The 25523-nt window shown below is 48.4% G+C and overlaps 1 protein-coding gene across 1 annotated transcript in view; it reads right to left on the bottom strand.

Annotated features, from left to right (window-relative positions):
- LOC123522307 (receptor-type tyrosine-protein phosphatase T-like) overlaps positions 1–25523 on the bottom strand; it is a 262234-nt gene that overhangs the window by 87555 nt on the left and 149156 nt on the right. Inside the window, exon 6 of the mRNA XM_045295497.1 lies at positions 5839–6013. Coding sequence (XP_045151432.1) covers positions 5839–6013 — 175 coding nt within the window. The remainder of the gene's footprint in view (positions 1–5838; positions 6014–25523) is intronic.

Below are 25523 nucleotides of genomic sequence, written 5' to 3'. Positions count from 1 at the left end.
GGGTCAGGAATGAGATTGAACTCACCTGTGTTTAGATTCTAAACCCCTACTCCTGGCCCTACACCAAGCTGTTGCTGATGCAACATCTGAGAAACCACACCCTAAACTCAAAACATCGGTCGGTGTCAGTATTTTTATGTCCTCTGGCACTAAGGCCCACATCACTAAAAGTGAGTGCACACATGGTCAGAGGTTAAATGGCAGTCAGAAAACCCAATTGAAAAGTCACTCTCCCCCACAACCACGTTGGGGCACACACATTTTCATCGAGTCTGCATCGACAGAGCTTCTGTTGATGACTCCTATGCCCTTGGGTGAAGCCCAAATGCCTGGAAAGCAAAGACATTAGGAAGTGCAGACACAGAAGCGAACACAAGTCTGCTTGTGTGCACTGGACCAGGACGGGCAGGTTGAGGGGCAGGGTTGTCAATTGAGCGGAGCCTCAATTACAGAGTAATCTAATGTATACCCAGGTACATTATCACAACTCAATAAACAGCTCTTTAGAATTAATTCCAATTTGCTTTCCTTTCAGCCTGGGTGCCGGCCCTGAGAATTTGATATCACCTACACTCAAATTAGGTGGCTTCTTTCTGAAGCATGGAGCCTCACCGTCCCAGGAGGGTCCATGAGCTGAGAGCCAGCCAGCCGTGAGCGCATCTGCTCAGGGAGAGGGATGGAGACCCAGCCTGGGCCTCTTCTCCGCATCAGCACATGCTCTCGCAGCCACTGAAGAGACTGCCCAAGCCGGCTAGGAGGGCTTTGGCTAGGAGGGCCTGTGACCTCCTCACCCCAGTATGGATAAACCTCTCAACTCTGCCAGGTGGGTGGCAGGCTCATTGGTTCAGGTGGTCGAGGACAAGCAGGACCAGGTCCTTCCCTCTGTCCCCAGAATAATGATAGAGCTCCCTGACTGATGCGTGGTGAACATGGGAGGGTACCTCAGGGAATTCTGACCTCGCATAAGCCCTGTGTCCCCAGAGACCCCAAGCCCACATGCTGACGTCACACTTTCATACCCTCCCCTCTTTTCCTTTTGCGCAAGGAGCCCTGAGTGTGCTGAGGGCTGAGGCACTGAGTGAGGCCCCCCTGAAGCAGGCTGCGGTGTCATCTGCATTCATCAACATTAACAGTCATGAAAACCCTGCACAGAGTCACTAAGAGTCGGGTTTGGTGGCTTTGATTTTCTTTGCCTCAAGAGCCCTGGTGGTGCTATGTGTTAAACATTTGGGCTGCGAACCCCAAGGTTGGTGGTTCAAACCCACCAGGCATTCTGCAAGAGAAAGATGAGGCTGTCTGCTCCCTGAGTTACACTGACTTAGAGATCCAAGAGCTACGAGGTACCCCTTCACTACAAAAAAAATGACAGTAAAGTTCACAAACGCAGAAAACAACAAATGTTGGAGGGGGTGTGGGGAGATTGGAAGCCTCAGGGAGTGCTGGTGGGCCACTGACCAATGCAGCCACCGTGGACAAGTGGCTGTCTCAAACAACTGGGACTAGAACCCCAACGGCCCAGCCGTCGCACTACCTGGAATATACAAGATCAAGAACATGGCAGAAGATAGACGCGCGGTCATGTTCACCTCGCAACGCTGATCATCATAGCGAGGAAGGGAACGACCTTGAATGCCCCTCAGTGGAGGAGGGGTGGGGGTGGAAAAATAAACTCTGGTATGGACACACAATGGGATACTACACGTCAGAGAAGTCAGCCAGACACAAAAGGACAAATATCCTGTGAGACCACTCGTACAAAAAAACAGAATCCAGAAAAGGTTCTCAGACCCAAAGAACAGTGTGATGGTCCCGAGGGATGGGAGGGAAGAGGAAGCAATTGGCTGGAGGGCAGAGCGATGTGAACTTGGGTGTGCGGAGACAATATCCCAGAGGGAGGTAGGGAGGAGAGGGGGAGGGGTGGAACAGGATGTGCCCTTGGGAAGTTGGAGAAACTGTTGCATGCAGAAATGATGATCTGATATGTAAATATCCACTTAATTCACAATAAAATGTTTGAAAATAACAACAAAGAAACAATGGTTGGGGCTTAGAAACCCCCAGGGGCAGGTCTTACATCATGTCTCCAAGGCCTTATCCATACAGTAAAATTACATCAGGGCCATGGTCAGAAGTCCTGCCTCCACCTACATACAGTAAAATTACATCAGGACCATGGTCAGAAGTCCTGCCTCCACCCACATGGGTCACTTCTTGAACAAACACCTGGAGAGCTCCCAGGTCAGGCAAAAACTCCCGCATGCCCAGCATTGCCCTCTGCAGTAGGCAACCCTGCCATCCTCCTTTCCAGCAAGGGAGACAAGCCCTGAGGAGCTTCAGGTCATGCTCAGGGCTGCGTAGATGGGGTAGGTGGGCCGGGATTTAGACTGAGGTGTCCCAGACCCACAGTTCTCTGCTAATGAATTAGAGCCACGTGGAGAAAAGTCCTGAGAAAATTGCCCAGGGATGGGGCTTCCATTCCGTGAGGCCCTCAAGGCCAGTTGGCGGCTTCCAGTCCTCAGCCCATCCCAGCCTGTGGCGTGGCATCGGACAGCGCTCAGCCAGAGGCAACGCAGCCCTAACCCCCACCTCAGGCAGGCATGTTGCCCTGGAGAATCTTGCTTTGTTCGTTCCTTCGGATTCTCTCTTCTCTGAAGAAAGAGAAAGATTAATATTTTCCCCGCAGATTGTTTTGCCCAAGAATAAATATTTCAGTATTAAAGGACTTAGGCTTCCTGGCTCAGCCAAGGCAAGAGGCCCTTAAGAGCTAAGTGAGCCATTCTTCGTAAGAGAGTCTTCCCCCAAGTGCTCTGGTTTGCCTGCAAGTGGGTTCCAGGCCACCCAGTGCAAGGTGACAGGCTTCCTGTAGGTCGCCTCATTTTCTTGTTTGGCTTGGATGCCCTCAGTTCTTGAGGAATAAGGGTTGGGAAGACACATTCCATTCTCCAGGTACATTTCGGGAAGGTGGAAGGGGTGTAAACTGGAAGGCTACTAACACAGGAGTCTGACCCGCTGGGCAGGCTCACTGGGTCCCAACTCATGACATCGTGAAGCCAGGTGTCACCCAGGTCACATCCCCAGCCATGCCCCTCAGGACTGCCCACATTTGTTTCTCAGCCTGACTGTGCCTGCTCTGCCCGCCATGAAATGAGGGAATAAAACCAAAGAGCAGCGCTGCAATTAGGAAGAAATGAGATGACATATGTGCAGGGACTCTATAGCTAAGACGCTCGGGCTTCTAGTTACCACCAACTGAATGTAAACAGGGAAGATGCTATAGGTGAGACAAAATGCACATTAAAAAAAGTGTTCTCCTCTGAACGAACTTCAGCAAAGTGTAACATGGGACCAGATGATGGGATGTTCATCCTAAACATGAGACAGGGAGAGGAAGGGGCGTGATCAGAATTAATCTTGAATTTCAGTTCTGACCAGAGGAAGTGATACAACCGGAGCGGGGCGTGGAGGAAGCAGAAAGAGCAGGGACAGGGCTGGCCACACAGATTCTATGCACCAAGTGCCTCTACTTCTATTCCAGTACCAGAGGCCACCAGAAGAGAGAGATGACAAGGGACCCGGAGGGTACAGCTCAGGAAATTACCTATAGAGTACCTGAAAAGCCATTTTGTCGCACACATCCATCTCATGAAACCAACAAGCAAAAATATGAGCCAAACGCGATCAAACTGACAGCTTTTTTTCACGTATTAATGGCACTTAATATCAATGATTTTAGAGGATTTCATTTTTCCCTCTCCACACCAACCCCCACCTCCCATTGATGGCCTAATTTGTTGATCCTCAGCTATAAGCTATGGTGATGTGGTGAGGGGATGAATTCTGGCAAAATCCTGTGTGTCACCCACTCATTCATCATGCAAGTATTTTGAGGGGAGACTTTATGCAATAACTGATGATGCTGGAAAAAACAGCCACCACCACCAGTAGTTCCATGGGCTGGGCATACTCCACGTCCAGGAGGATGCTCTCCTACTTTGGCATCGACCTAAAAGACCAGGTCCCCACCCTCACAGCCATCTCTCCCAATGGAAGCGAAATGTACGTACCATGTAAACTGAGGTAGCAGATTTTGAGTGTGGCAAGTAGTATGCAATAGAAGACACCTAGCAATTTGACAGCAAGGTGAAGGTCAGCTGGGGGGAGGAGGACAGCTGGAGAGACAGGGCAGTCCCAACAGAGGATGGCCAGATGACATTGAAGCCGAGAGCTGTATGATGACAGATACTTGGCTGTGTGAACATCTGAGTCAGGAGAGAGGATCCTGGAGTGGGCCTCAGGTCCAGACCAGGCTACCAGTTACTGGGGACCAGGAAAGCGATATCAAGGACTTCACACCCACCCCGACCCTTGCACCAAGGAAACCCACTCCTGAGCCACCAGGGGGTCAGCACTGTTTTCACGTCCAAGCACATCAGGGAGCATTTGACATCCGACATCATCTGTACACTATGAATGGCTTCATTCTTCCATTCACTTGATGCTCCTCTCTGAAAATGGCTGAACCCAGCACTGGCGAAACTGGGCCATCCCTCCAATGCTGTTATCAATGCAAATTGGCAAGGGGATTTTGTTCTGTTTGGTTGGTTAGTTGGCTGGGGTTTGTAGGTGTGCCTTTTTCTTATGTTTTCACAAAAGCAATCTTGCAACACAAAGAAGTAGTCATCAAGATGCTCACAGCCTTTGGCCTGGTCACTCACTCAAGCTCCCAGGGGACATCCCTGAAGGAGAGGAGAGAGTCTGGTTCCAAAGAATAAACATGTCCTCTGGCTGAAGGAGGACTCCACCACTCAAGGGTTAACTGTTGTACAAAGAGGCGGGGGACACACACACCTGGAGTACCCAAAAGACTGCAAATCGAGCAATTCACAAGAAATAAGATAACTCGTTGGATAAACTAGTATATAACCACTCCTTGTAATCATCAAGCTCATCCGCGGTTTTGAAATCGAATCGACCGCTCCGGAAAGCCGCAACAAGGAACCCACTTCCAAGGAAAGCACAGCAACCACCCCTCCAGGCACACAGGCCACGCAAAGTGGGAAACCTAAACCAGGGCCAGTGGGGTGGGGGATTATTTATTTCCCAAATCCTCCTTATACCGTGTGTTTTCAGTTAAAACCCCCTCATCACTATAGGAATCTGTAAGCACCGCAATAAACCCAGCCCACGGCCCCGGAGGGATTCCCACTCCTGGCCACCCTGCAAGGCCGAGTCAAACTAGCCTCTGTGCGTTTTCCAAGGCAGTCCACCGACCTTTCAGTTTACAGCAGAGCACTTGACCGCGATGCCTCCAGAGCTCCAAGGGCAGCCACAAAGATAAACCCAAACTCACTGTCAATGCTGACTCAGCAGCCCAATGGGCCAGGGCAGAACTGCCCCTGGGGGTTTCTGAGACTTTAGCTCTTTACCGGAGTAGAAAGCCCCTTCTTTCTCCCGTGGAGCTGCTTGGCAGTTTTGAACTGCTGACCATATGGATCGCAGCCCAACTTGGAACTACTACACCACCAGGGCTCCTTAAACAACCAAAAGTACAATGCGGTATGGTTCCTCTTTAAATCGAAAATCCATCCCAAATTAAAGAGCCTAAGTTAAGTTCAGAACCATTTTTCACCTATAGATCCTATAGGAGTCCACTTTGTACAAAAACAAAATATGACAAGGCTTTACAGTAGCTTTTTCTATATTTTGGAAGGTGGCTCGTCCTACCGAGTGGGAGATGGTCTCAGAGGTAAGTCGAGAGCCTGCCCTCTGCCAGCAGATGGCTCTGTCGGGGATGCATGCCTGGGCTGTCCCACAGCTGCAAGCTTTGGGGACACTCACCTTTCACGATCAGCTCCGCATAGTTGGACACGCCAGAGCCCCCGTCGGAGCGGATCACGCAGCGGTACTTGCTGACGCTGCGCTGGGCAGTGTCCGCCACGCTGACGGTCGCTGAGAAGCGTCTGTGGTTGACCACGCGGGTGACCATCAGAGCTGTGTCTCTGCCGTTCCACTGCTGCAGGAGAGAGAGAGAGGAGAGGAGAAATCACCACCGGCTCCTGGGTGACCCCTGCTAGTATAAAGTGACCAGATTTTAATATTGGTAAAGCAGGACACCATTGATAAAACTCATATCCTGGCGAAATAGCCACATGGCAGCCAAAAACCGTATACCCTAGCTTGTCGTGCATTCTTTCCAAAACTGGGGACTTTTTAAAAATGCCGCAGGATGCGGGACAAATTGTTAAAAATCAGGACTGTCCCACCAAAAGCGGGACATCTGGTCACCTTATGTAGGTCATAGCCACCCCCCATTCCCTGAGTGCCTTGGGGTGAAGCCCAACTCCCAGTGACCTACGCGCCATAGTTCAAAATGTGCAAGGTCTTGCATCGGCTTCACAGTCATTGAAAATGCCTGAGCCCAGGACTTTCCACAAATGCTGATAAGAGGTTTCCACAGCTGGTTTTGCTAATGTGCTGATTCAAGAATAGGCTTTGCTTATCTTACCTACCTTAAAGAGACTGACATTAAAAAAAAGAAGGGAAAAAAGGGGGCCACTTAATGCGACCAATGGTTTGGGGGGCAGGTGAAAGGGGGAGGTGGGAGAAAGGGGGAGGGTAGCCAACAAACCCAGAGACAAGGGACTAACAAGAGATCTAAAATTGATGGTGAGCCGATGTAGAACACCTGGTGTGGTTTGATCAAGTGCAGTGTAGCTGAGAGGAATTACTGAGAGCCTAATGGTGGTCAAATATGATAGTGGGGAAAGAGGAAAGTAAAAGCAAATAGTGGAAAGAACTAGGAGGCAAAGGAAATTTATAGAGGTATAAATATAGTCATGTACATTTGTAAATATATTAATATATAACAATAGGGATATAGGTCTATATACATATATTTATAGGTTAAGTATTAAGGTAGCAGACAGGCATTGGGCCTCTACTCAAGTCTTCCCTCAACCCAAGAGCCCTTTGTTCTAAGAACCTGGCGTTCTGTGATGCTCACCTTCCAGACACGATTGCTGAAGACAAAGTGGGAGCATAAGCAAATGTGATGAAGACAGCTGGTGGTGCCCAGCTATTAGAAGATGTAGTGTCTGGGGTCTTAAAAGCTTGAAGTTAAACAAGTAGCCATATAGTAGGGAAGCAAGCAAGCCCAAATGAAAGAAGCACACCAGCCTATGCGATTATAAGGTGTTGACGGGATCAGGTGTCAGGCATCAGGAGACCCAAAACAAACAGTCATATTGATGCAAACAAGGTGTGCCAGAGTAGAGACCCAAAGCCCATCTGTAGAAAACTGGACATGTCCTTGCAGAAGGTTCATAAGGCAGGGACAAGCTAATCAGGGTGCAGTACAGCACTGATAAAGCACACACAACATTCCTCTAGTTCTTTAATGCTTCCTGCCCCCAATTATCATGACCCCAGTTCTACCTTACAAATCCAGCTAGACAGGAGCATGTATACTGGTAACCACAGATAAACCACTCAGGAACAATAATGGGAGTAGTGATACCATGAGAGTAGGGAGAAAGAAGTGGGGGAGAAGGGGAGAAAAGGGGGAACCAATTGCAATGATTAATGTACAACCACTCCCACTAGTCCCCGGGGGACAAACAACAGAAATATGGGCGAAAGGAGATAGCAGTCAGAGTAAGATATGAAAATAATAATTGATAAATTATCAAGGGAAAATAAGGGTGAGAGGGTGGGGAAAAAGAGGAACCGATACGAAGGGCTCAAATAGAAAGAAAATGTTTTGTTTTGGAAATGATGGCAAAATATGTAGAAATGTGCTGGGTACAATTGATGTATGGATTGTTATAAGAGCTGTAAGGGCCCCCAATAAAATGATTTATTACAAACAACAAAAAGCTGTACTCATGAGCGCTGATTGCAAAGAGCAGGAGTTTGGTCACAAGGAGAAGGTGAAGACTTCCTGAACTCCATGCTGAGGCAGCATTTGGGGGTGTACGCAGCCCCTTAAACTCCCCCCCTCTCCTATATTCCTTCATCCTCTAAGCAGAGTCCACAGTATTTCCCAAATTCACACCCAGCTCCATATGAAATGGGCGACCCAGCTCCCAAGCCCTCAGCCTCCCTTCCCACAGCCAGGGGAAGGCCCTCGCAGGCTGTGCCCAGCACAGTGCCGCTCCTAGCCCCATTGGGAGGGCAGCCTGGGAGCTTTGCAGCACCCTTTCCCCTTGGCATAGGATGATTCTTTTGCTAGAAATACTCATCTCCTTGAAGATATAGCTCTTCCAATAAAAGATTAAAAACCATCACCACAAATGTTAGCCAGGATGTGGAAAAGCCAGAACCCCCTGTTGTTTGCAGGCCTACAACACGGTGCAGCCGCCCAGGAGGGAAACGCATGGTGGTTCCACCAAAGGCTCATCACGGAGCCAGGGCTTCAAACCCATCCATTCTGCTTCCAGCCCTGGAGGAGGATTTGCATTTCCACTACCCTTTACATGCTGTGTCCGAATCTACACTTTCACAAGATCCCCAGCTGGTTCTGGTAGATCCCCAGATGCTGATTCTTCTAAATTTTGTTAAAATGTAGATCTTGGTCCAGTGTGGAAATGCAAGTGGAGTGGAAATGCCAATTCTCAGCAGGGCTTCAAACCGGAATAAACTAGTTCAGAGAGGCTCTGCCTAGCACTACCACGCTAACCCAACTACTGACTGCCATCAAGGCCATGCGACTCATAATGACCCTACAGGACCCAGGGAAAATGCCCCTGTGGATTTCTGAGTGTGTAAATCTTTAGGAGAGCATGGAGCTGCTGCTGGGTTGGAACTGCTGACCTTGTGGTTCGTAGTCCAAAGTCTAACATATGATACCACCCAGGTGCCTGAGAACTACCACTGCTAGAGGCCTGTAAGCAGGGACGCACACACACATGCACGTCAGCATTCACTGCAGCACTATTCACAAAAGCCAAAGATGGAGACGGCCCACATGTCCCTCAAGAGGTGGGTAGATCAGTAAAAGGTGGCACGTACATGAGGTGCAGCATCAGCCCTACAGAGAAAGGGAGCCTGGATTCAGGCTACATAAAGGGTTGAGCCCTGGGAGCACTGAGCTGAGTGCAATAGTGCAAAAGGACACGCACTTCTACATGAAACATACTGGGGAGAAGCCCAAGTTCATTAGTGGTTATCACGGACAGCAAGGAGGGAGCATGGGGCAGCCCTTGTTCAGGAAGCGACGGGTATCTGTTAAAATAAATAAATGAACCCAGACTCACGCGTCTCTCTGGTTAAGTTATCAACTGTCACCTGCCAATGGTGGCCTAGCGGATTACCTACCGGGCTGCTAGTCTCAAGGTTCACAGTTTGAACCCACCATCTGCGCCAAGAGCCAAAGATGAGGCTTTCTGCCCCTGTAAAGATCTACAGCCTCTAAATAGCCTAGGTTCTCAAATGTGGCTAATCATTGGAATCTCCTGGGGAATCTGATGACACTATAGATCCCTGGGCTCCTGAGCCTAGAGATTGTGATTCATTAGGTTACAAATGGAGCTCCGGGATCAGTGTTTTCAACAGATCCCCATGTGATTTCAATGAACATCAGGGACGTTTGGGAACTTAACCTAAGTTCCAGGGGCCTCTGAGGTGGTCATTTTGGTGAAGGGGATGATAGTACTTTACAAGAGGGAGGTGGGGAAGAAATGGAAGACAGAGGGGCAGAGCAAGCCATTCAGAGGTTTGATACATTATTTAAAGTCCTGAAGGCCAAAAAATGCTCTGATATGTAAACCCATATCTAATTCAGTTTTGTTTGTTAGTTTGTTTACAGCCTCGAAAACCCAAAGGATCCCTTCTACTCTGTCCTATCAAGGGGCTAAGAGTTGCAATAACGCAATGACCGAGAACTGAGTTCTCTAATCACCTACCAGTACCTCCTGTGGAAGAAAGATCCCCTTGTCTGCTTCCATCAGGCTGTATACTCTGAGAACCCCAAAGAAGCCATTCTACTCAGCTCTGTAGGGTCACTTCTGCCTCAGATTGACCTGATACCAGTGAGTATGTAGCCAGGTGGCATCATGGTCAAGTGCTCAACAATGAACAGAAAGATCAGGGGTTTGGACCAATCAGCTGCTACCCAGGGAACAATGTGGCAGTCTGCTTCCATGCAGATGACCGTCGGGGAACCCCCGGGGCAGTCCTACTCTTTCCTGTGTGGTCACTATGAGTGGGGCTCCACTTGGCTTGCCAGCAACAGGTCTGCAGCCTGGCCTGAGCCAGGCACGTTACGCAACCCTCCTTGGTAAGCCTCACAGCTGTGTTTGAAACCTGTGTGAGTGCTGCTCTTTTCAGACGAATTCAAATGCCACCTCTGGCTTGTTGGGAATTTTCTTCCAACTCCAAACGTATTTTCATTTTGTTTTTGTTTTACCGAAGTATATCCTTCCTTTAAAATGTTACAAGGTTTTCTGAAGTAGAGCTCTCTTCTTCCCCTGATTCCATGGACCAACGGAACACACGTCCCTGGGGGCACGGATACATGGTGTTTCAATGTGGCCTCCTTAGAAGCAGAAGCAGATACAGGGAAGGCAGGGGTGCTCTTAGGGAAAAGGTGTGGAAGGACCAGGCAAGCAAGGAGGCAAGGCAGATATGTAGTCAAAACCAGGGGCCAGAGTGTGCCCCATCCTACAGCAGATCCCATGGCGTGGTCCCCACTCTAAGCCAAGGGACGGCTCTTTTGGACTGTGAGGAACTTCATGGTCCCAGTTTGGGGACAGCTGGTCCCATCTGGCAGATGGTGGTGCTCCAGAGGGAGGGGACACAGGAGCCTTCAGCAACCAGTGCCCTTGGGCTTGTATTTAGGATACTAGTACAGGGGATCTGTCAAGGGTGCCAATGGCATCCATTCAACCCCACCCCAAAACCAAACTCGCTGCCATTGAGTTAATGCTAACTCAGAGACACTATAGGGCAGAGTAGAACCACCCCTGATGGTTTCTGAGAGTATAACTCCCGACAGGAATAGAAAGCTCGATCTTTCAACCCAGGCTATCGCCATTTCTGCTTCCTCCTTTGGGGTTGGTTGCCATAGAGTTGATCCGGACGCAAGGCAACCATGTGCTCAATGGAACAAAACACTGTCCGGCTCCGGGTCATCCCCTGGGATCAGTGATGGAGGAGACTGTGGTCCTGGGCAATCCCCATGATTAATTCCAAACCAGATTCTTATGTCTAGGGGGTTCTCACTGGCTGATTTTTAAGAAGTAGAGGCCACTCTTCCTAGTCTGTCTTAGTCTGGAAGTGCCACCGAAGCCAGTTCCACATGATAGTAGCAGAGAGGCCACTGGAAGACGGTGGTGGTTGTGTATGAGGCAAAAAGAGAGGCATCTCCCATATGGAAGGGGAGACTTCTACAGAAGCACTGCTGCTTCCTTCCACAGTGTGGCCCGCCTGAGCCCTCCTGCAATCCGGGGCACTGCTGGCCCAAGACACTTATACTTCTGCCGCTGCTTCTGTAGAAGTTCTGCAGAGATTGGAAGACTCATAACGCTGCTGTGAACCCAAGCCCAAACTCACAGTCAGCCTACAGGACAGGGTAGAACTTCCCCTGTGAGTTTCTGAGGCTTGAATTGTTTATGGGAGTAGAAGGCCCTGTCTGTCACCCTCAGAGCGCGAGCGCCTGGTGGTTTTGAACTGCTGACCTTGCAGTGCACAGCCCAGCATGTAACCACTACCCACCAGGACTCCTTTCACACCCGTGGGAACGGAAATTTCATACAATTCCGGAAGGCCTCTGCTGACTGTCTACGCTAAAGAAGTAAGACTCCTAACATGAACAGACATATGCACACTCATGCTCCGGCCAGCACTGTTCACAGCAGCAAGAAGACGGAAACGACCTAAAGGCCCAGTCACAGGAAGGACAGGCACACGGGCACGAAACGCTACGCAGTGCTAACTCGCCAGGATGAAACTGGGAAGGCTCTCAGGGATGGAGCTGGAAAACATCAACCCAAACCACACTCACAGACGTGAAAGTTAATGCCAACTCCTAACGACCCTAGAGGACGGGGTAGAACTGCCCTTGTGAGTTCCCGAGATGGTATCTGTTTACGGGAGTGGGATGCCCCATCTTTCTCCCACAGAGCGGCTAGTGGTCTCAAACGTCCAACCTTGCGGTTCACAGTCCAATGGGCAAACACCCCCCTCCCCCCACCGGGCTCTCTTGGAGAACATTATGCTGAGTGAAATTAGTCAATCACAAAAGGACAAGTATCCAATGAGACCACTGTTAAAAGGGATAAAGAGACACGAAGGCTTTCATACCAAAGGGGAGACTTTAGAGGTCCCCAGACAGGGAGGGCACGGGAGAGAAGATGAAGCAAGGTGCTGGCTCTGATAGTAACCCCCAAGATAAAACACCAGAAGAGGAGCGAGTAGGGTAAACTCATGGGGGGTGGCTGATGAATAGGTTGAAGGGTTGAATACAAAATTGATGATCTGAAATGTAAACCCCTATCTACTTAAAAAAAAGAAAAAAGCATTCTTTGCTGTGAAATGTGTGGGTCGTCTGTTTCTGAGGCCAGACAAAAAGCAAAGGAAGGAAGCAAGGGGTTGGGACCCGGCCTGGGTGGAAGAGGAGGCTCAGCAGAGAGCCCCAGCCTCCCTGCAATTAGCCGTTGTTTCCCCTGGAAAGTCGATAGAACTCCCATGAAGACTCCATAACTGAGTGTGATAAATATTTGGTTCGGCTTTAACAAAATGTGTCTGGGCTTTTATTAAGTAAAAGCCACATTCACTAACAGCTTCTGGGTGCTCAGTCTGTGGGAGGCACAGGGCTCCCAGGCTCCACTGAGAGAATTCCTTGAATCCTCTTAAGAACCACAGAATGCTGCTCCCAGATCCCTTCCTGAGCCCGGAGAGCAGCTTCACAGGGGAACTTGTTAAACATGCAAATTGGTAGGAGGCTGCCAGGGCTCATATCCAGTTTGTGGAGGCTGTTTATTGGGGTCAGTCATTTGAGGCTCCCCACTCCCACCCTGCGTTCTCCATTCTCATATGAATCGCAGTGGCAGTGTCCTCATTAGTCTACCAGACAGAGCAATGAGAGTGTGTGGAGCGTAGCAGGTAGTGTCTGCCCAGAGGAGTGTGCAGTCTGAGCTGAGCTTTCCACACAGCAGAAGGGACAAAGCCACCAAGGGGCAGAACAGGCCACTTGGCGGGTGGACACGTCAGCTGGCACGGACAAAGCAAAGCTCTGAGGCGCCTCTAAAGAGATGGTTCTCAAAAGGTGGGCCTGCGCCTGCCTCACAGAAGCTGTCGGAGATGTGAAGCTTCAGGCCCCATCCAAGGCAGAATCTCTGCGAAGGTATTCGATGGAAGTTTAATTGGCATGGGGAAATTGAGGCAGAGAGAAGTAGTCCACAAGACATCTTCTATATTTCTCGAACTAATGTGCACGCAGGGTTTATTCAAAGGTGGATTCTGATTCAGCGGGGTGTGGTAGGGGGCTGAGGTTCTGGATCTCCAACACGCCCCCCCTGTCCGGGGATGCTAACAGGGCTGGTTTACAAGCTGCCAGGTAGGACTTTGCTGAGTGGTGGTGTTAGGACTTGAACCCAGGGGATCTGACTCTAGGGCTTTATCACATCATCCTTCCACCCCCCAGTACAGGGCAGCAAAGGTTCACACTGTGGCTCTGTGGGAGTGGGGCAGGGAGTCCAGCCTTCCATACACTGTGAGCAGAATTAATCCACTTCCCAAGGCATTCTACCTGCGGGCAAGATTATCTACCTCCTTAGTTAAGTCAATGAAACTTTAATGGACTCTTCCAATGGATTTGGGGTTGTCACTGTCATACTTAGCAAACAGAGTGCCTAGAATTTCAGGTCTAATACACTGCTAACCCAAAGGTCGGTGGTTCAAACCTACCACATTCTGCCTCTAGAAAGACTACAGCCTTACACGCCCTATGAGGCAGTTCTACTCTGTACTGCAGGGTCGCTATTAGAATCAGCTCCTAGGCAATGAGCATTCTTTACAGGAGACTGCCAGGGCTTTCTTGTGGAGCAGTTTGCTGAGTTCAAATGTTCAGCCTATCGGCAGCCACGCACTTAACCTTCGTGCCACCAGGACAGACTCTGAGACTGCACTATTCAAAGAAGCCCACTGCCGTGGAGTGCATGCTGACTCACAGCCAGCCTCGAGGGCAAAGTGGAGCTCCTGCCTAGGCCTCCATGGGTGTAATACATCTTTACAAGAAGCGCACCAGCCCCCATCTTTCTGCCCCAGGGCTGGTGGGTTTGACCCTGCCGTTGGATTTAGCACAGGAGTAGTTTAACCACTGTGCAACCAGAGGGCTCCAAACCAGTTCATTCTACTCCTAACCTTGCTGGAATCATGTGACACGGAATCAGAACCTACACTCACAACCTCTCCAGGTGGTTCCCATGACTGTCTTGTTATATATACTACAGATGCTGATTTCGTCTGTGTGGGATGGAAATACAAACGTTCAGCAGAGTTAGAACCAGAACGAACCAGTTCCAAGTCTTGCTCTGAACGTACTATTCGAGTGGGGCCAATCTGAAAGGTAGGGCTGAGGTTTGTGTACCCCAGACCCATCTATCTGTAACCATGGTACCGGGCATCGGAATCGCCTACTGAACAGCCATTCTGTCGTTCTGGGCTGGGGCCTGATCCACTTTCTTCCTAACAGGTTCCCAGGTGATGCTGCAAGGTGGGGAGGAGAGAGGTCTCAAGACTTGAAGGTTCATGGCACCTTAAAGCCAAAAAGCAACCTCACTGCCATGGAATCCATTCTGACTCATAGCAAGCCAACAGGACAGGGTAGAGCAGACTGTGTGTTTCTAAGACTCTAACTCCTTGTGGTGTAGAAAGCCCCGCCTACTGCTGACCTTGAGGTCAGTGGCCCAACGATTAACCATTGCAATCCCAGAGCTCCCCAAATTCCCAAAGTAATTTTTTTTTCTGGGCTGCCCGCCAATTCTGGCTCAGTTGACCCCCAGTGTCACCATGAGCTGAGCTCCACGGTCCTTTGTTGGCTATAATCTTTATACAACTTGATTGGCTGGCCTTCTTCCTGGGCACTGCTGGGTGGGTTTGAACTCCCAATCTTTTGAGTAGCAGCTGAGGGAAAAACCATGTGTGTCACCTGGGCACTTAATCAAAGATGACACTGCAATCCTCTAGAGGATTTCAGAAGCTCTACATCTTTATGGGCATAAATAGCCTGTGGAGTGACTCATGGGTTTGAACTACTGGCCAGTGCTTACTGGACAGCGTGACCAAGGCTCCTAATTAAAAATATGGTACTAAAGAACACCAGCAGAACCTCTGGGTGGTACAAATGGCTACATGCCCAACCACTAGCTGAAAGGTTGGTGGTTCAAATCTATTTAGAGATGCTTCCGAAGGTAAGCGTGCCATAGAGTCAACTGCCACTCCTGCCGACCCTATAGGACAGGGTAGAACTGTTCCTGTGGGTTTCCCCGACTCTGGTTACAGGAGTCGAAAGCTACATCTTTCTCCCACAGAGTGACTGGTAGATTCAAACTTCTGACCTTCTAGTTAACAGCCCAATGCATAACCCACTATGCAACCACGAGTCCTTTCCAAAAGACCCCAGCCCTCGTAATCCTATGGAGGCGTTCGCAGGAGCTCTAGTGGCATGTTGGTTGCATTGGGCTGTTAGCTGCAAGGTGAGCAGTTTGAAACCACTAGCCGTTCCTAGGGAGAAAGAGAAGGCTTTCTACTCCCATAGAGACTTACCGCTTCAGAAACCCACAGGGACAGTTCTGCCCTGTCCTATAAGGTCACTATGTTGTGGAGTTGACTCTACGGTAGTATGTTTTTTATATGGATACGTTCTACTCTGCACACACACAGCTTCCCTGAGTCCCAACAATGGGCAGATAACAAGTCAACGACAACACATCTCATGCATGAAAACCCATGTATGCTTAAATCCAGGGCCACTGCCTCAGGCCAGGCAATTTGGAAACGACTGTAACATGGAACCTCAGTCCAGGGCCAAAGGGAGTGGTATCCAAACCTAACCATTGCACTCTTGGCAAAGCCAGGCTTCCCCAATTGTGAGCTGATGGACAGAGGAAATGTACCTTTCTGTCTGGGTCCACAGACCCTGCCTGCTCATCAAGCTTTGTGCCCATAGGGTTACATCTGCTCAGAAGGTGAGCTTGTTCTCAACTCAGGCATGGGGGGCGGGAGGGACCTGGTGCCACACTGCAGGGAAGCATTTGATAGCAGGCTCCACCCGGTCTTAGATCCAGATCTCTCTCATCACTGCAACCCCTGCCCCACCTTTGAAGTCCTTTGGTTTCTTGCTCCTCTTTCATCTGCTTATCTCTCTCCTTTTAAAACAAACAGCCCAGCCCACTGCCCCTCTGCTTGCCCTGTTTATGTAGAATCACCAGTCCCCTTGGTGGAAGGCAAATGGGAATAAGAATAGCTTCCCCTGAACATCTCTGTCCCTAGCACAACTGCATCCTTCCATGCCCCGGGCAAGATCCAGCGGAAAGGAAACCGGGGAGGGCTTGATGCCAGAGAGTGGCCCTGCTTTTCTATCAAGGTGTCTGTAATGGGCTCACAGGTTTGCAAGTCTCCATTCGCTATGCTCCCGTGCTAGGAGGTTAATCCTTCCACAGAGGGAGAAGACTTGGTCTGTAAAAATAGCTGTCATTATTTTAGAGAGAGCAGGCCAGCCTGCAATTGATTTCTAATTGGCAGTGGGAACAGTTCTGTCTTTAATAAAAGGAAACAGTTTCTGATTTCAGTCAACAGACATATTATACCAGGCTTCATGTAGGGTGGAGGAGACCTTCCTTACACTGGGACTTGAGCTTCCGGCTTTAAAAAGAGAAAGAAAGAAAGTAGAATCAGAGTTGGAAATTATTCTGATTGCTCCAGAAGTCTCCTGGCCAGAAAATATGCAGGTGAAGTTCCCACAATTCACTCTTGATGAATATGCCTTTTCACTGGTAGCCATGCTGTTGCCTCCATGGTCTGACATTTGGAAACATGCTAAAAGCTTGCCCATTGATTCTCTTAAGACTGTATTTGTACCTTTTTGGCAGTCTCTAAAGAATAGCTTTTGATTTTTCTTTATTAAAAGTTAAAGGAAATAGAAGCAGACATAAATCATGTTTGATTAGCTGTGCTGAAACTCTCCCCGGGCTCCCTGCATGCAGGGCTGGCTGCTTATTTGGGGGTTGTTTTCTGGGTTCCAAGTTCCTGCAGAGCGTCAGAGGGTCGCGGCTCAGTCCCACAGGAGACTGCATGCCCAGAGCCCGGAGGATGAGCTGTGGGGAAAGGCCTCCGTTGTTAACATGGCCTCAAGCTTTAACTAATTCTGGGTTACTTTTAAGAACCCTGGTGATGTACTGGTTATTCATGGGACTGCTAACTGAAAGGTCAGCCATTTGAAACTGCCAGCCACTCCTCAGGAGAAAGGCAGGGCTTTCTACTCCCATAGAGAGTGGCAGTCTGGGAAACTCCCAGGGGGCAGTTCTACACTGCCCTATAAGGTTGCTATGATTTGGCATCAATTCCATGGCAGTGAGTTTGTTTAGCATTCACTGTACATGTAAGAGGCTACCGTCCAGTGTCAGCATGACGTTTTTATACACTGAGAATAAATAAAATCGTGTGACTTGCTTTATTGTGACATTCCTTTTACTATCCTCGTCTAGAAGTGAATCGGCAATATCTTCAAGGTCGACTCAGATGAACACGTGCCTGAAAGCCTGGTTATGAACATTAAATGCTTATATGTACCCGCTCAATAAGTCTCACCTATTCTTCTCCCTGTCCTTGTCGCTGTTGTGAGGTGGCCCCTACATTTCCAAGGGCAATTCCATTGTATGAGGGGCTTCAGGTTCAAGGGCAGTAAGGGTCCGTAAGCCGAGGAGCCTGGCAGCACTGCAGGCATGAGGAACCAGCATCACTAAGAGTCCACTGTGGTGAAGATGGACAGTGCATCTGGTCTTGCCACCCTCAGTGTAGCTGCTGCTGCCCATTTGAATCTGCTCCATGCCCAATGGAGTGTCCTGTCTAGAACACACACCTTGCCCCTACTGAGGCCCAGGCAAACATCTGGACACATGGCTGCATGTTGGAGACTCTTCCAATATGACTTGTTGTACAAAACCTAGCGGGACAAACCCTTTGTAGGGAGACCCAGAAGTCAGCTCCAAGACAGGTTGACAGGGTGGTTGATGAGTGCAAACATGGCTCCCATGGGTGGCGCTCTTTGATAAAGACCTGATAAAACTAAAAGCAAGCTCACTGCCATTCAGTTGAGAACACACAATAACTCCACAGGCCAGGGTAGAACTGCCTGAATGGGTTTCTGAGACAAACTATAACTGTTTATAGGAGTAGAAAGCCTCTTCTTTCTCCCTCAGAGTGACTGTTGGTTTTGAACTACTGGCCTTGGAACTAGTGGCCCAATGTGCAATCTACTACATCACCAGGGATCCTCGAAAGACCTGATGACACCTCCAAAGTCCTTCTACACCCCTCCCAGGGTGAGCAGAATTGGATGGTGGCGGTAAGTCACAGGGCAGCCTCAGGGTGATTCAATAGGAGAGGTTATTTCCACTCTTTAAAACCCTCCCGCTCCCCACAAACAGTTGGCCACTTTGCTTCCTGAAGTTAGTGCTTAAAACTTGCACCATCCACCTACTTGAAAAATGATAACTTGGGATTTCTCGGGCCAAGGTAGCTCATAAAACCCACTGCCACTGAGTGGATTCTGATTCATCGCAGTCCCATAGGACAGAATAATGCTGTCCCTTAGGGATTCTGAGAGTGCACCTCTTTAAGGGAGCAGATTGCTTCTCTTTTCCTCCCACAGAAGAGCTGGTGGGGTTGAACCACCAACCTTTCCCTTGGCAGTCTGAGATGTAACCCACTGGAGCATTAGGTCCCTTATGTATGTCCCATGTGTATCAAAATTTAATAGGCCATTCCACCAAAGATTCTTCACAAAGATCAGCCTTTGCCCTGCAGGAGTAGAACTGGTCCAGGTGTGCACGTCTCCAGGTAGACCCAGTCCACTGATGCACATAGAGAACCCACACAGTCTTCCGTGAGAGCCAACACCAGCAAACAAGATCATCTAAAGAGCCTGTGATCACGGAAGATGCAGCAGGAAACAGCATTACTGAACGCTACACCTGCTGGCGGTGTCCTAGGGAGACTCGTGCTGGCCGAATGGACACTTGCTTCCCTCGCTTTGGAAAGTCTCAAGCTAAATCATACCAGGCTCTGTTGTCGGGAACCCAACTCTGGCAAGTCTATTGGCTGTGCCTCCAAAGACCGGCGCAACTCCAAAGGCATGTCTCCTGCAAGATCTGCCACCACCCAGGCCACCTCATGGCTGCGGTCATGTCCTGTGATGGCAGATGTCTCGACAGGCCTCTAGTACTTAGTTCAAAGATGCCACTGTTGTGTCGAGGCCTGCATCTAACTCATCCACTGGCAATTTCCTGAGATCCCAGTCTACCCTGTCTACTTCCCAACGTCTCCAGAAAATACGGATGAAGAACAATATTTAAGGAGGTATTCTTTGTATACTTGTACAGATAAGAAGTGGAAACAGGGAATCCAGGACAGATGAACCCCTCAGGACCAGTGGTGAGAGTGGCGATACTGGGAGGGTGGAGGGAGGGTGGGGTGGATAGGGGGAACCGATTACAAGGATCTACATATAACCCCCTCCCTGGGAGACGGACAACAGAAAAGTGGGTGAAGGGAGATGTTGGACAGTGTAAGACATGACAAAATAATAATAATTTATAAATTATCAAGGGTTCATGGAGGGGGTTGGGGGAGAGGGGGGGAATGAGGAGCTGATAGCAAGGGCTCAAATAGAAATCAAATGTTTTGAAAATATTGATGGCAACAAATGTACAAATGTGCTTGACACAATGGATGTATGGATGGATGTGAGAAGAGTTTTGCGAGCCCCCAATAAAATGATTTTTTTTAAAAAGAGGTATTCTTGAAGAAATCGTTCTTGAAGCTTCTCACCCATCAGCTGGGTTTCAAGTAGACCAGGATGGGGACAAGAGTAGCAGAGAGCCGGGACCTCGCCCGTGTTGTATTGCCCACTCCCCCACCCTGAGTCACCCACCTCCACAGATTGTGTTTACACAGAGCATCATTATGTGAAACAGGCCTGTGAAACTCACGTGCATGCCCTGACTAAGGCTGCTCATTAAATCACCGGTGTTTGCTTCACGAGGCCTCCGGGGAGCCAGGCCTGTCTGGCCTCTGTGCCAACAACAGTGAGGATTTTCCTGAGCACTTGGTCTGTGTTGAGCTCCTGGGTGGTGAACTGCAGCTCGGGCACACTTCCTTTATTCCACAGGTGGCTGCGGCACCATGGGCTCTGCCTGTGACCCACCAGTAAGTGGCAGGTGTGGAGACGTGCCGTTTCTAGCACTATCATCAGCACCGCTGCGTTCTGTTCCCACTCACTTGTGTCGCCTCACTTTTAATGTATGTTATCTTGCCAGGTTGTATGCCCCCATTATAAGTCCCGTGAAAAGCATTTTGTGTAAGAAGATTTGGTTTGCACTGGAAAGGAGAGAAACAAAATGGGAACAAGTGCCACATGGTGTGTTTCCATCTATTTCCTTCCAAACCTCGATTACATTCTGCTGCGGCATCCGTCCCCTGGCCGACCCAAGGGTTAGGGCATGCAAACCGGAATGGTACCTGGTCGACCCAAATAAAGTTCCTGAAACGATTGTGACTCCACCTCATGTACTTGACCCAGAAGAGGCAGCTCCGTTGAGATAACAAATGTACCCTCCGGGGCCCCCGTGGACTTTTCTTCTCATTGGGAATGAAAAGAGTAAATGATGCTTCAGAAATGACTGGCCTTCATGAGGATTTCCTTATTCTTACATCCATAATCAATGCTTAATGGAAGCAGCCATCAAGAAATCAAACTATGTATTGCACTGGGCAACGATGTCGCAAAGGACCCCTTTAAAATTTCAAAAGCAAACAAAGGGGTCACTTTGAGGAAGAAGGTGAGCCTGACCCGAGGACAACGGTCTGTCTGACACAGGCTATGCCATCCCCCATCGCCTCACCTGCATGCAAAAGTTGCACGATGAATATGAAACTCCAAAGAAGCTCTGAGGCGTTGTGGTGCTGGCAAAGAATACTGACCATGGAACGTCAGAAGAACAAGTAAGTCTCTGTCTTGGAAGAAGGACAGCCCAGAATGCGCCTTGGAAAGGGGCTGGCAAGACTTTGTCTCACCTCTTTGGGTGCCATCAGGAGAGGACGTCATGCTAAGTGGCATAGAGGGTCAATGAAAGGAAGGTAAAGCCGAGGGTCAGCTCAAAGAGGAACTCTCAAAAAGATGGGCTCACTGGGGACCTATAGCCTCAAACAAAGCCCCAGCTGGGCAGAACCAGACAGTGTTCCGATTTGTGAACACAGGTTTGCTATGAGCCAGAACAAAAACAACTGCACCTCACTCGAGTCTACCTCCCGTCCATCAGGTTGTCCTCATGTGCTGGGTTGCATGGTGTTATGATGCTGAAAGCTATGTCACTGGTATTTCAAATGCCAGCAGGGTCTCCCATAGTAGTTACGTTTTAGCAGAGCTTCTAGCCTAAAATCAAGAAGAAAGGCCTGGTGACCTACTCTAGAAAATAGACCGATGAGAACACTACAGGGCACAGCATGATGTGGTCAGACACAGTGCTGGAAGATAAGTCGTGTTGGTTGGCTGGCACTCAGAAGATGGAGTTGCTATCACTAGGCAGACCGACAATGATGACGGAGGTCTAGGATCAGGCTACATGTCATTCTGTTGTGCATGGCGTTGCCATGCGTCAAAGCTTCCTTGGCCACCGCTAACAACAAGAATCATGTTTGACTATCACCTGTGGATGCTTACTAAGCCCTCCTGAGGTCTTCATGCAACCTCTGGAAGCAGAAGGGCAGGCATTGGTGTTATTCTCATTCTACTGCCCCGCAAATTCGCAAGGAAGAACTGTTAGCCTCTAAATGTGGCAGGGAGTTCCAACTGTAGCAAATTGGCTCCAAGGAAATGAATGGCATGAGGGCCATAGCAGACTTCCTCTCACACTCAAGGCAGATTGTCATAAGGTGGGGGTCAGAAATGACTCCACCCTCTATCCTTCTTAATTCTACTTGCACACCAACCCTGGCTCCCATGACACTCTACTTCAGTGGCTAGGTTTTATAGTTCCTTGCAATGGCCACTTAGAACTCACAGATAATGCTCATGATTATACAGTTTATTAGGGAAGTTATTAGGTTACAATTTGGGTGAGAAATTCCTAGAATACAAATGCTTGGTCAGGACTGTTTCCTCTCTCTGACCCTCCATCTCTTGGCCTGCCCTCTGCTGTGCTTGGGAAATGTTACAAAGTTCTTTTAGGGCTGCCATTAATGTCCAAAGGGTATGCCACTCCACCAAAAGCCTAAGCTTGGCACTCAGCTCCAGCTCCTTGATCAGCAAACTCAGTTCCCCCAGTTACTGCCCAGAGGGACCCCACTCCACAAGTCGGCCTCCCATCCATCGCTGATGGAAATCACAGATGCCCTTAGATAGCTGGAGGCTATGCCACAGTCATGCAGAAGACATGATATTGATAAGACGGCTAATGTTCCATAAAGGGGCTTATGGAGAACGAACGAGCTCCAAAATGGTCACAGAGGAATTCCATGACCTTTCTATTTTTTAATTATTTTATTGGGGGCTCATACAACTCTTATCACAATCCATATATACATCCATTGTGTGTCAAGCACATTTGTACATTGGCTGCCCTCATCATTCTCAAAACATTTGCATTTCACTTTGAGTCCTTGGTATCACCTCCTCGTTTTTGCCCTCCCTCCCCGCTTCCCTCTCCTTCATGAGCCCTTGATAATTTATAAACTATTATTTTGTCATGTCTTACACTCTCCGACGTCTCCCTTCACCCACGTTTCTGTTGTCTGTCCCCCAGGGAGGGGGTTATATGTAGATCCTTGTCATTGGTCCCCCCTTTCTACCCCACTTTCCCTCCACCCTCCCAGTATCGCCACTCTCAGCACTAGTCCTGAAGGGATCATCTGTCCTGGATTCCCTGTGTTTCCAGTTCCTATCTGTACCAATGTACATCCTCTGGTGTAGCCAAATTTGTAAGGTAGAATTGGGATCATGATAGTGGGGGGCGGGGAGGAAGCATATAAATTAAGAACTAGAGGAAAGTGGTATGTTTCATCGGTGCTACACTGCACCCTGACTGGTTCATCTCCTCCCCGGGACCCTTCTGTAAGAGGATGTCCAGTTGCCTATAGATGGGCTTTGGGTCCCCAATCTGCATTCCCTACATTTACAATGCTATGATTTTTTTGTTCCTTGATGCCTGATACCTGATCCTTTCCACACATCGTGATCACACAGGCTGGTGTGCTTCTTCCATGTGGGCTTTGTTGCTTCTCAGCTAGGTGGCCACTTGTTTACCTTCAAGCCTTTAAGACCCCAGACGCTATATCTTTTGATAGTCGGGCAACATCAGCTTTCTTCACCACATTTGCTTATGCACCCATTTGTCTTCAGCGATCGTGTTGGGAAAGTGAGCATCATGGAATGCCAGTTAAATAGAACAAAGTGTTCTTGCATTGAGGGAGTACTTGAGTGGGGGACCAATGTCCATGTGCTATCTTAATACTAAACCTATTTTAATTACATTTTCAACTAATTCTTGAAGGGTCTTCCAACGTGCAATCAACTCCCATTATGTACCAGCAGGGTTTTTGTTTTTATAGAAATGTACAAGCCCTGCCAGCTTCGGAGATGGGAGGGAAGACAAGCCTGTCAGAGACCCATTCCATTCCCAGTTTGCTCAGTAGCTGATGATTGGAAGATGCTCTGCAACAGTGGAAAAAAAGAAAAAGAAATGTACAAACCCTCTGAAATTCACATGACAATGTAAAAGGCCTAGAATTGGTAAAAGACCACTTGGAGAAAATAACATTTTTGTTGAACTGACACCACCTCGTTTCTAAACCTGCTACAAAGTTACAGTAAGCAACGTGAGAACAATTTTCATAGCGACAGATAGATCCATGGGGCAGAATAAATGACCTGCCAATCATAAGCCCACATATGAAGGTGGACTCCTGGCTTTTGACAGGGGTGCAGGAAGAATGATCTTTTCTACAAACGCTGCCAGAACGACTGCTAGACCATATGCCAAAATCAATACGAGCGTTGATGCCTACTTAACTGCTTATCAAAAAATTAATTCAAACTGGTTCATGAGCTTAAACACAAAAGCTGGAATCAAAGAACATTATAGAATTAGAAAATATCTAGGAGATGATGCAGATGAGATCAAGTTGGTGTGAGCCTGGGCTAAGCACGGATTTCTTAGAAATGATGCCACAAGCAAGGTCCATGAAAGAAAAAGAAACGGGCATGTCGGACTTGTCCGGAATTTTAACTTCTGCTTTCCAGAGGCTGCCCTTCAGAGACTGAAATGACAAACCACAGATGGAGGGACAATATTTGCAAAGCATATGTCTGATAAAAAATTTGTAGACAGAATTTATAAAGAACTCTCAAAACTCAACAATAAGAAAACACTCCAATAATAAATGAACAAAACATCTGAACAGACATTTCGCCAAAAGAGGATTTAAAGATGACAAATGAGCATGTCAAGAGCTATTCAACATTATTAGTCATCCGGAAAATAGAAACCAAAACCCCCATGTATACTTCCACAAACAAAAATAGTTGCCATCATGTTCTGACTAACGACAACACCTTGCTTATCCATGTAGAAACGTGCTTGATAAAGTTTCTAATGATGGTGACTTTCGGGGAAACTATCAGCAGACTTTTCTACCAAGGCACTTCTGGGTGGATTTGAATCATCCACCTTGTGGTTCACAGCCAAACACTTAACAGTTTGTGCCACCCAGGACTCCAAATCCACACACCTATTCAGTGGCTAAGACTGAAAACACTAACCGAGTCAAGTGTTGGTGAGGCTGGGACAATTGCAGCTCTCACACACAGCTGGCCGAAATGTCAGCGTTTGAAAACAGTTTAGCAGCTATTCCTTAAGTTAAATATACCAGTACATCTGCCATATCATTCGGCCATTCCACGTCTAGAGAGTTACTAACAACACATCAAGACGTGTTTACCCAAAGACTCACATGTGAACGTTTACAGAAATGTTTTTGGTAAGAGCTCCCACATGAAAATAACCCACATGCACATCAAGAGGTAAGCCAATAGAACCTGCTATACCCATAACATGTAATCTTACCCAGGATAGGAAAAGACACACAACATAGATGAATCACTCAAGGAATTGCATTGAATGAAAGAAGAGTACAATTATTATGATTTTCTTTCTTTCTTTTTTTTTAAACATTTTATTAGGGGCTCATACAACTGTTATCCCAATCCATACACACATCAATTGTGTAAAGCGCATTTGTACATCATT

Source organism: Echinops telfairi, unplaced genomic scaffold, assembly GCF_000313985.2.
Source record: "Echinops telfairi isolate 266 unplaced genomic scaffold, ASM31398v2 ScPeMD7_5592;HRSCAF=6446, whole genome shotgun sequence".
In the NCBI taxonomy this organism is placed as follows: domain Eukaryota; kingdom Metazoa; phylum Chordata; class Mammalia; order Afrosoricida; family Tenrecidae; genus Echinops; species Echinops telfairi.
Note: the sequence above shows the minus strand (reverse complement) of the source record. Positions and strands in the feature narration are given on the sequence as shown.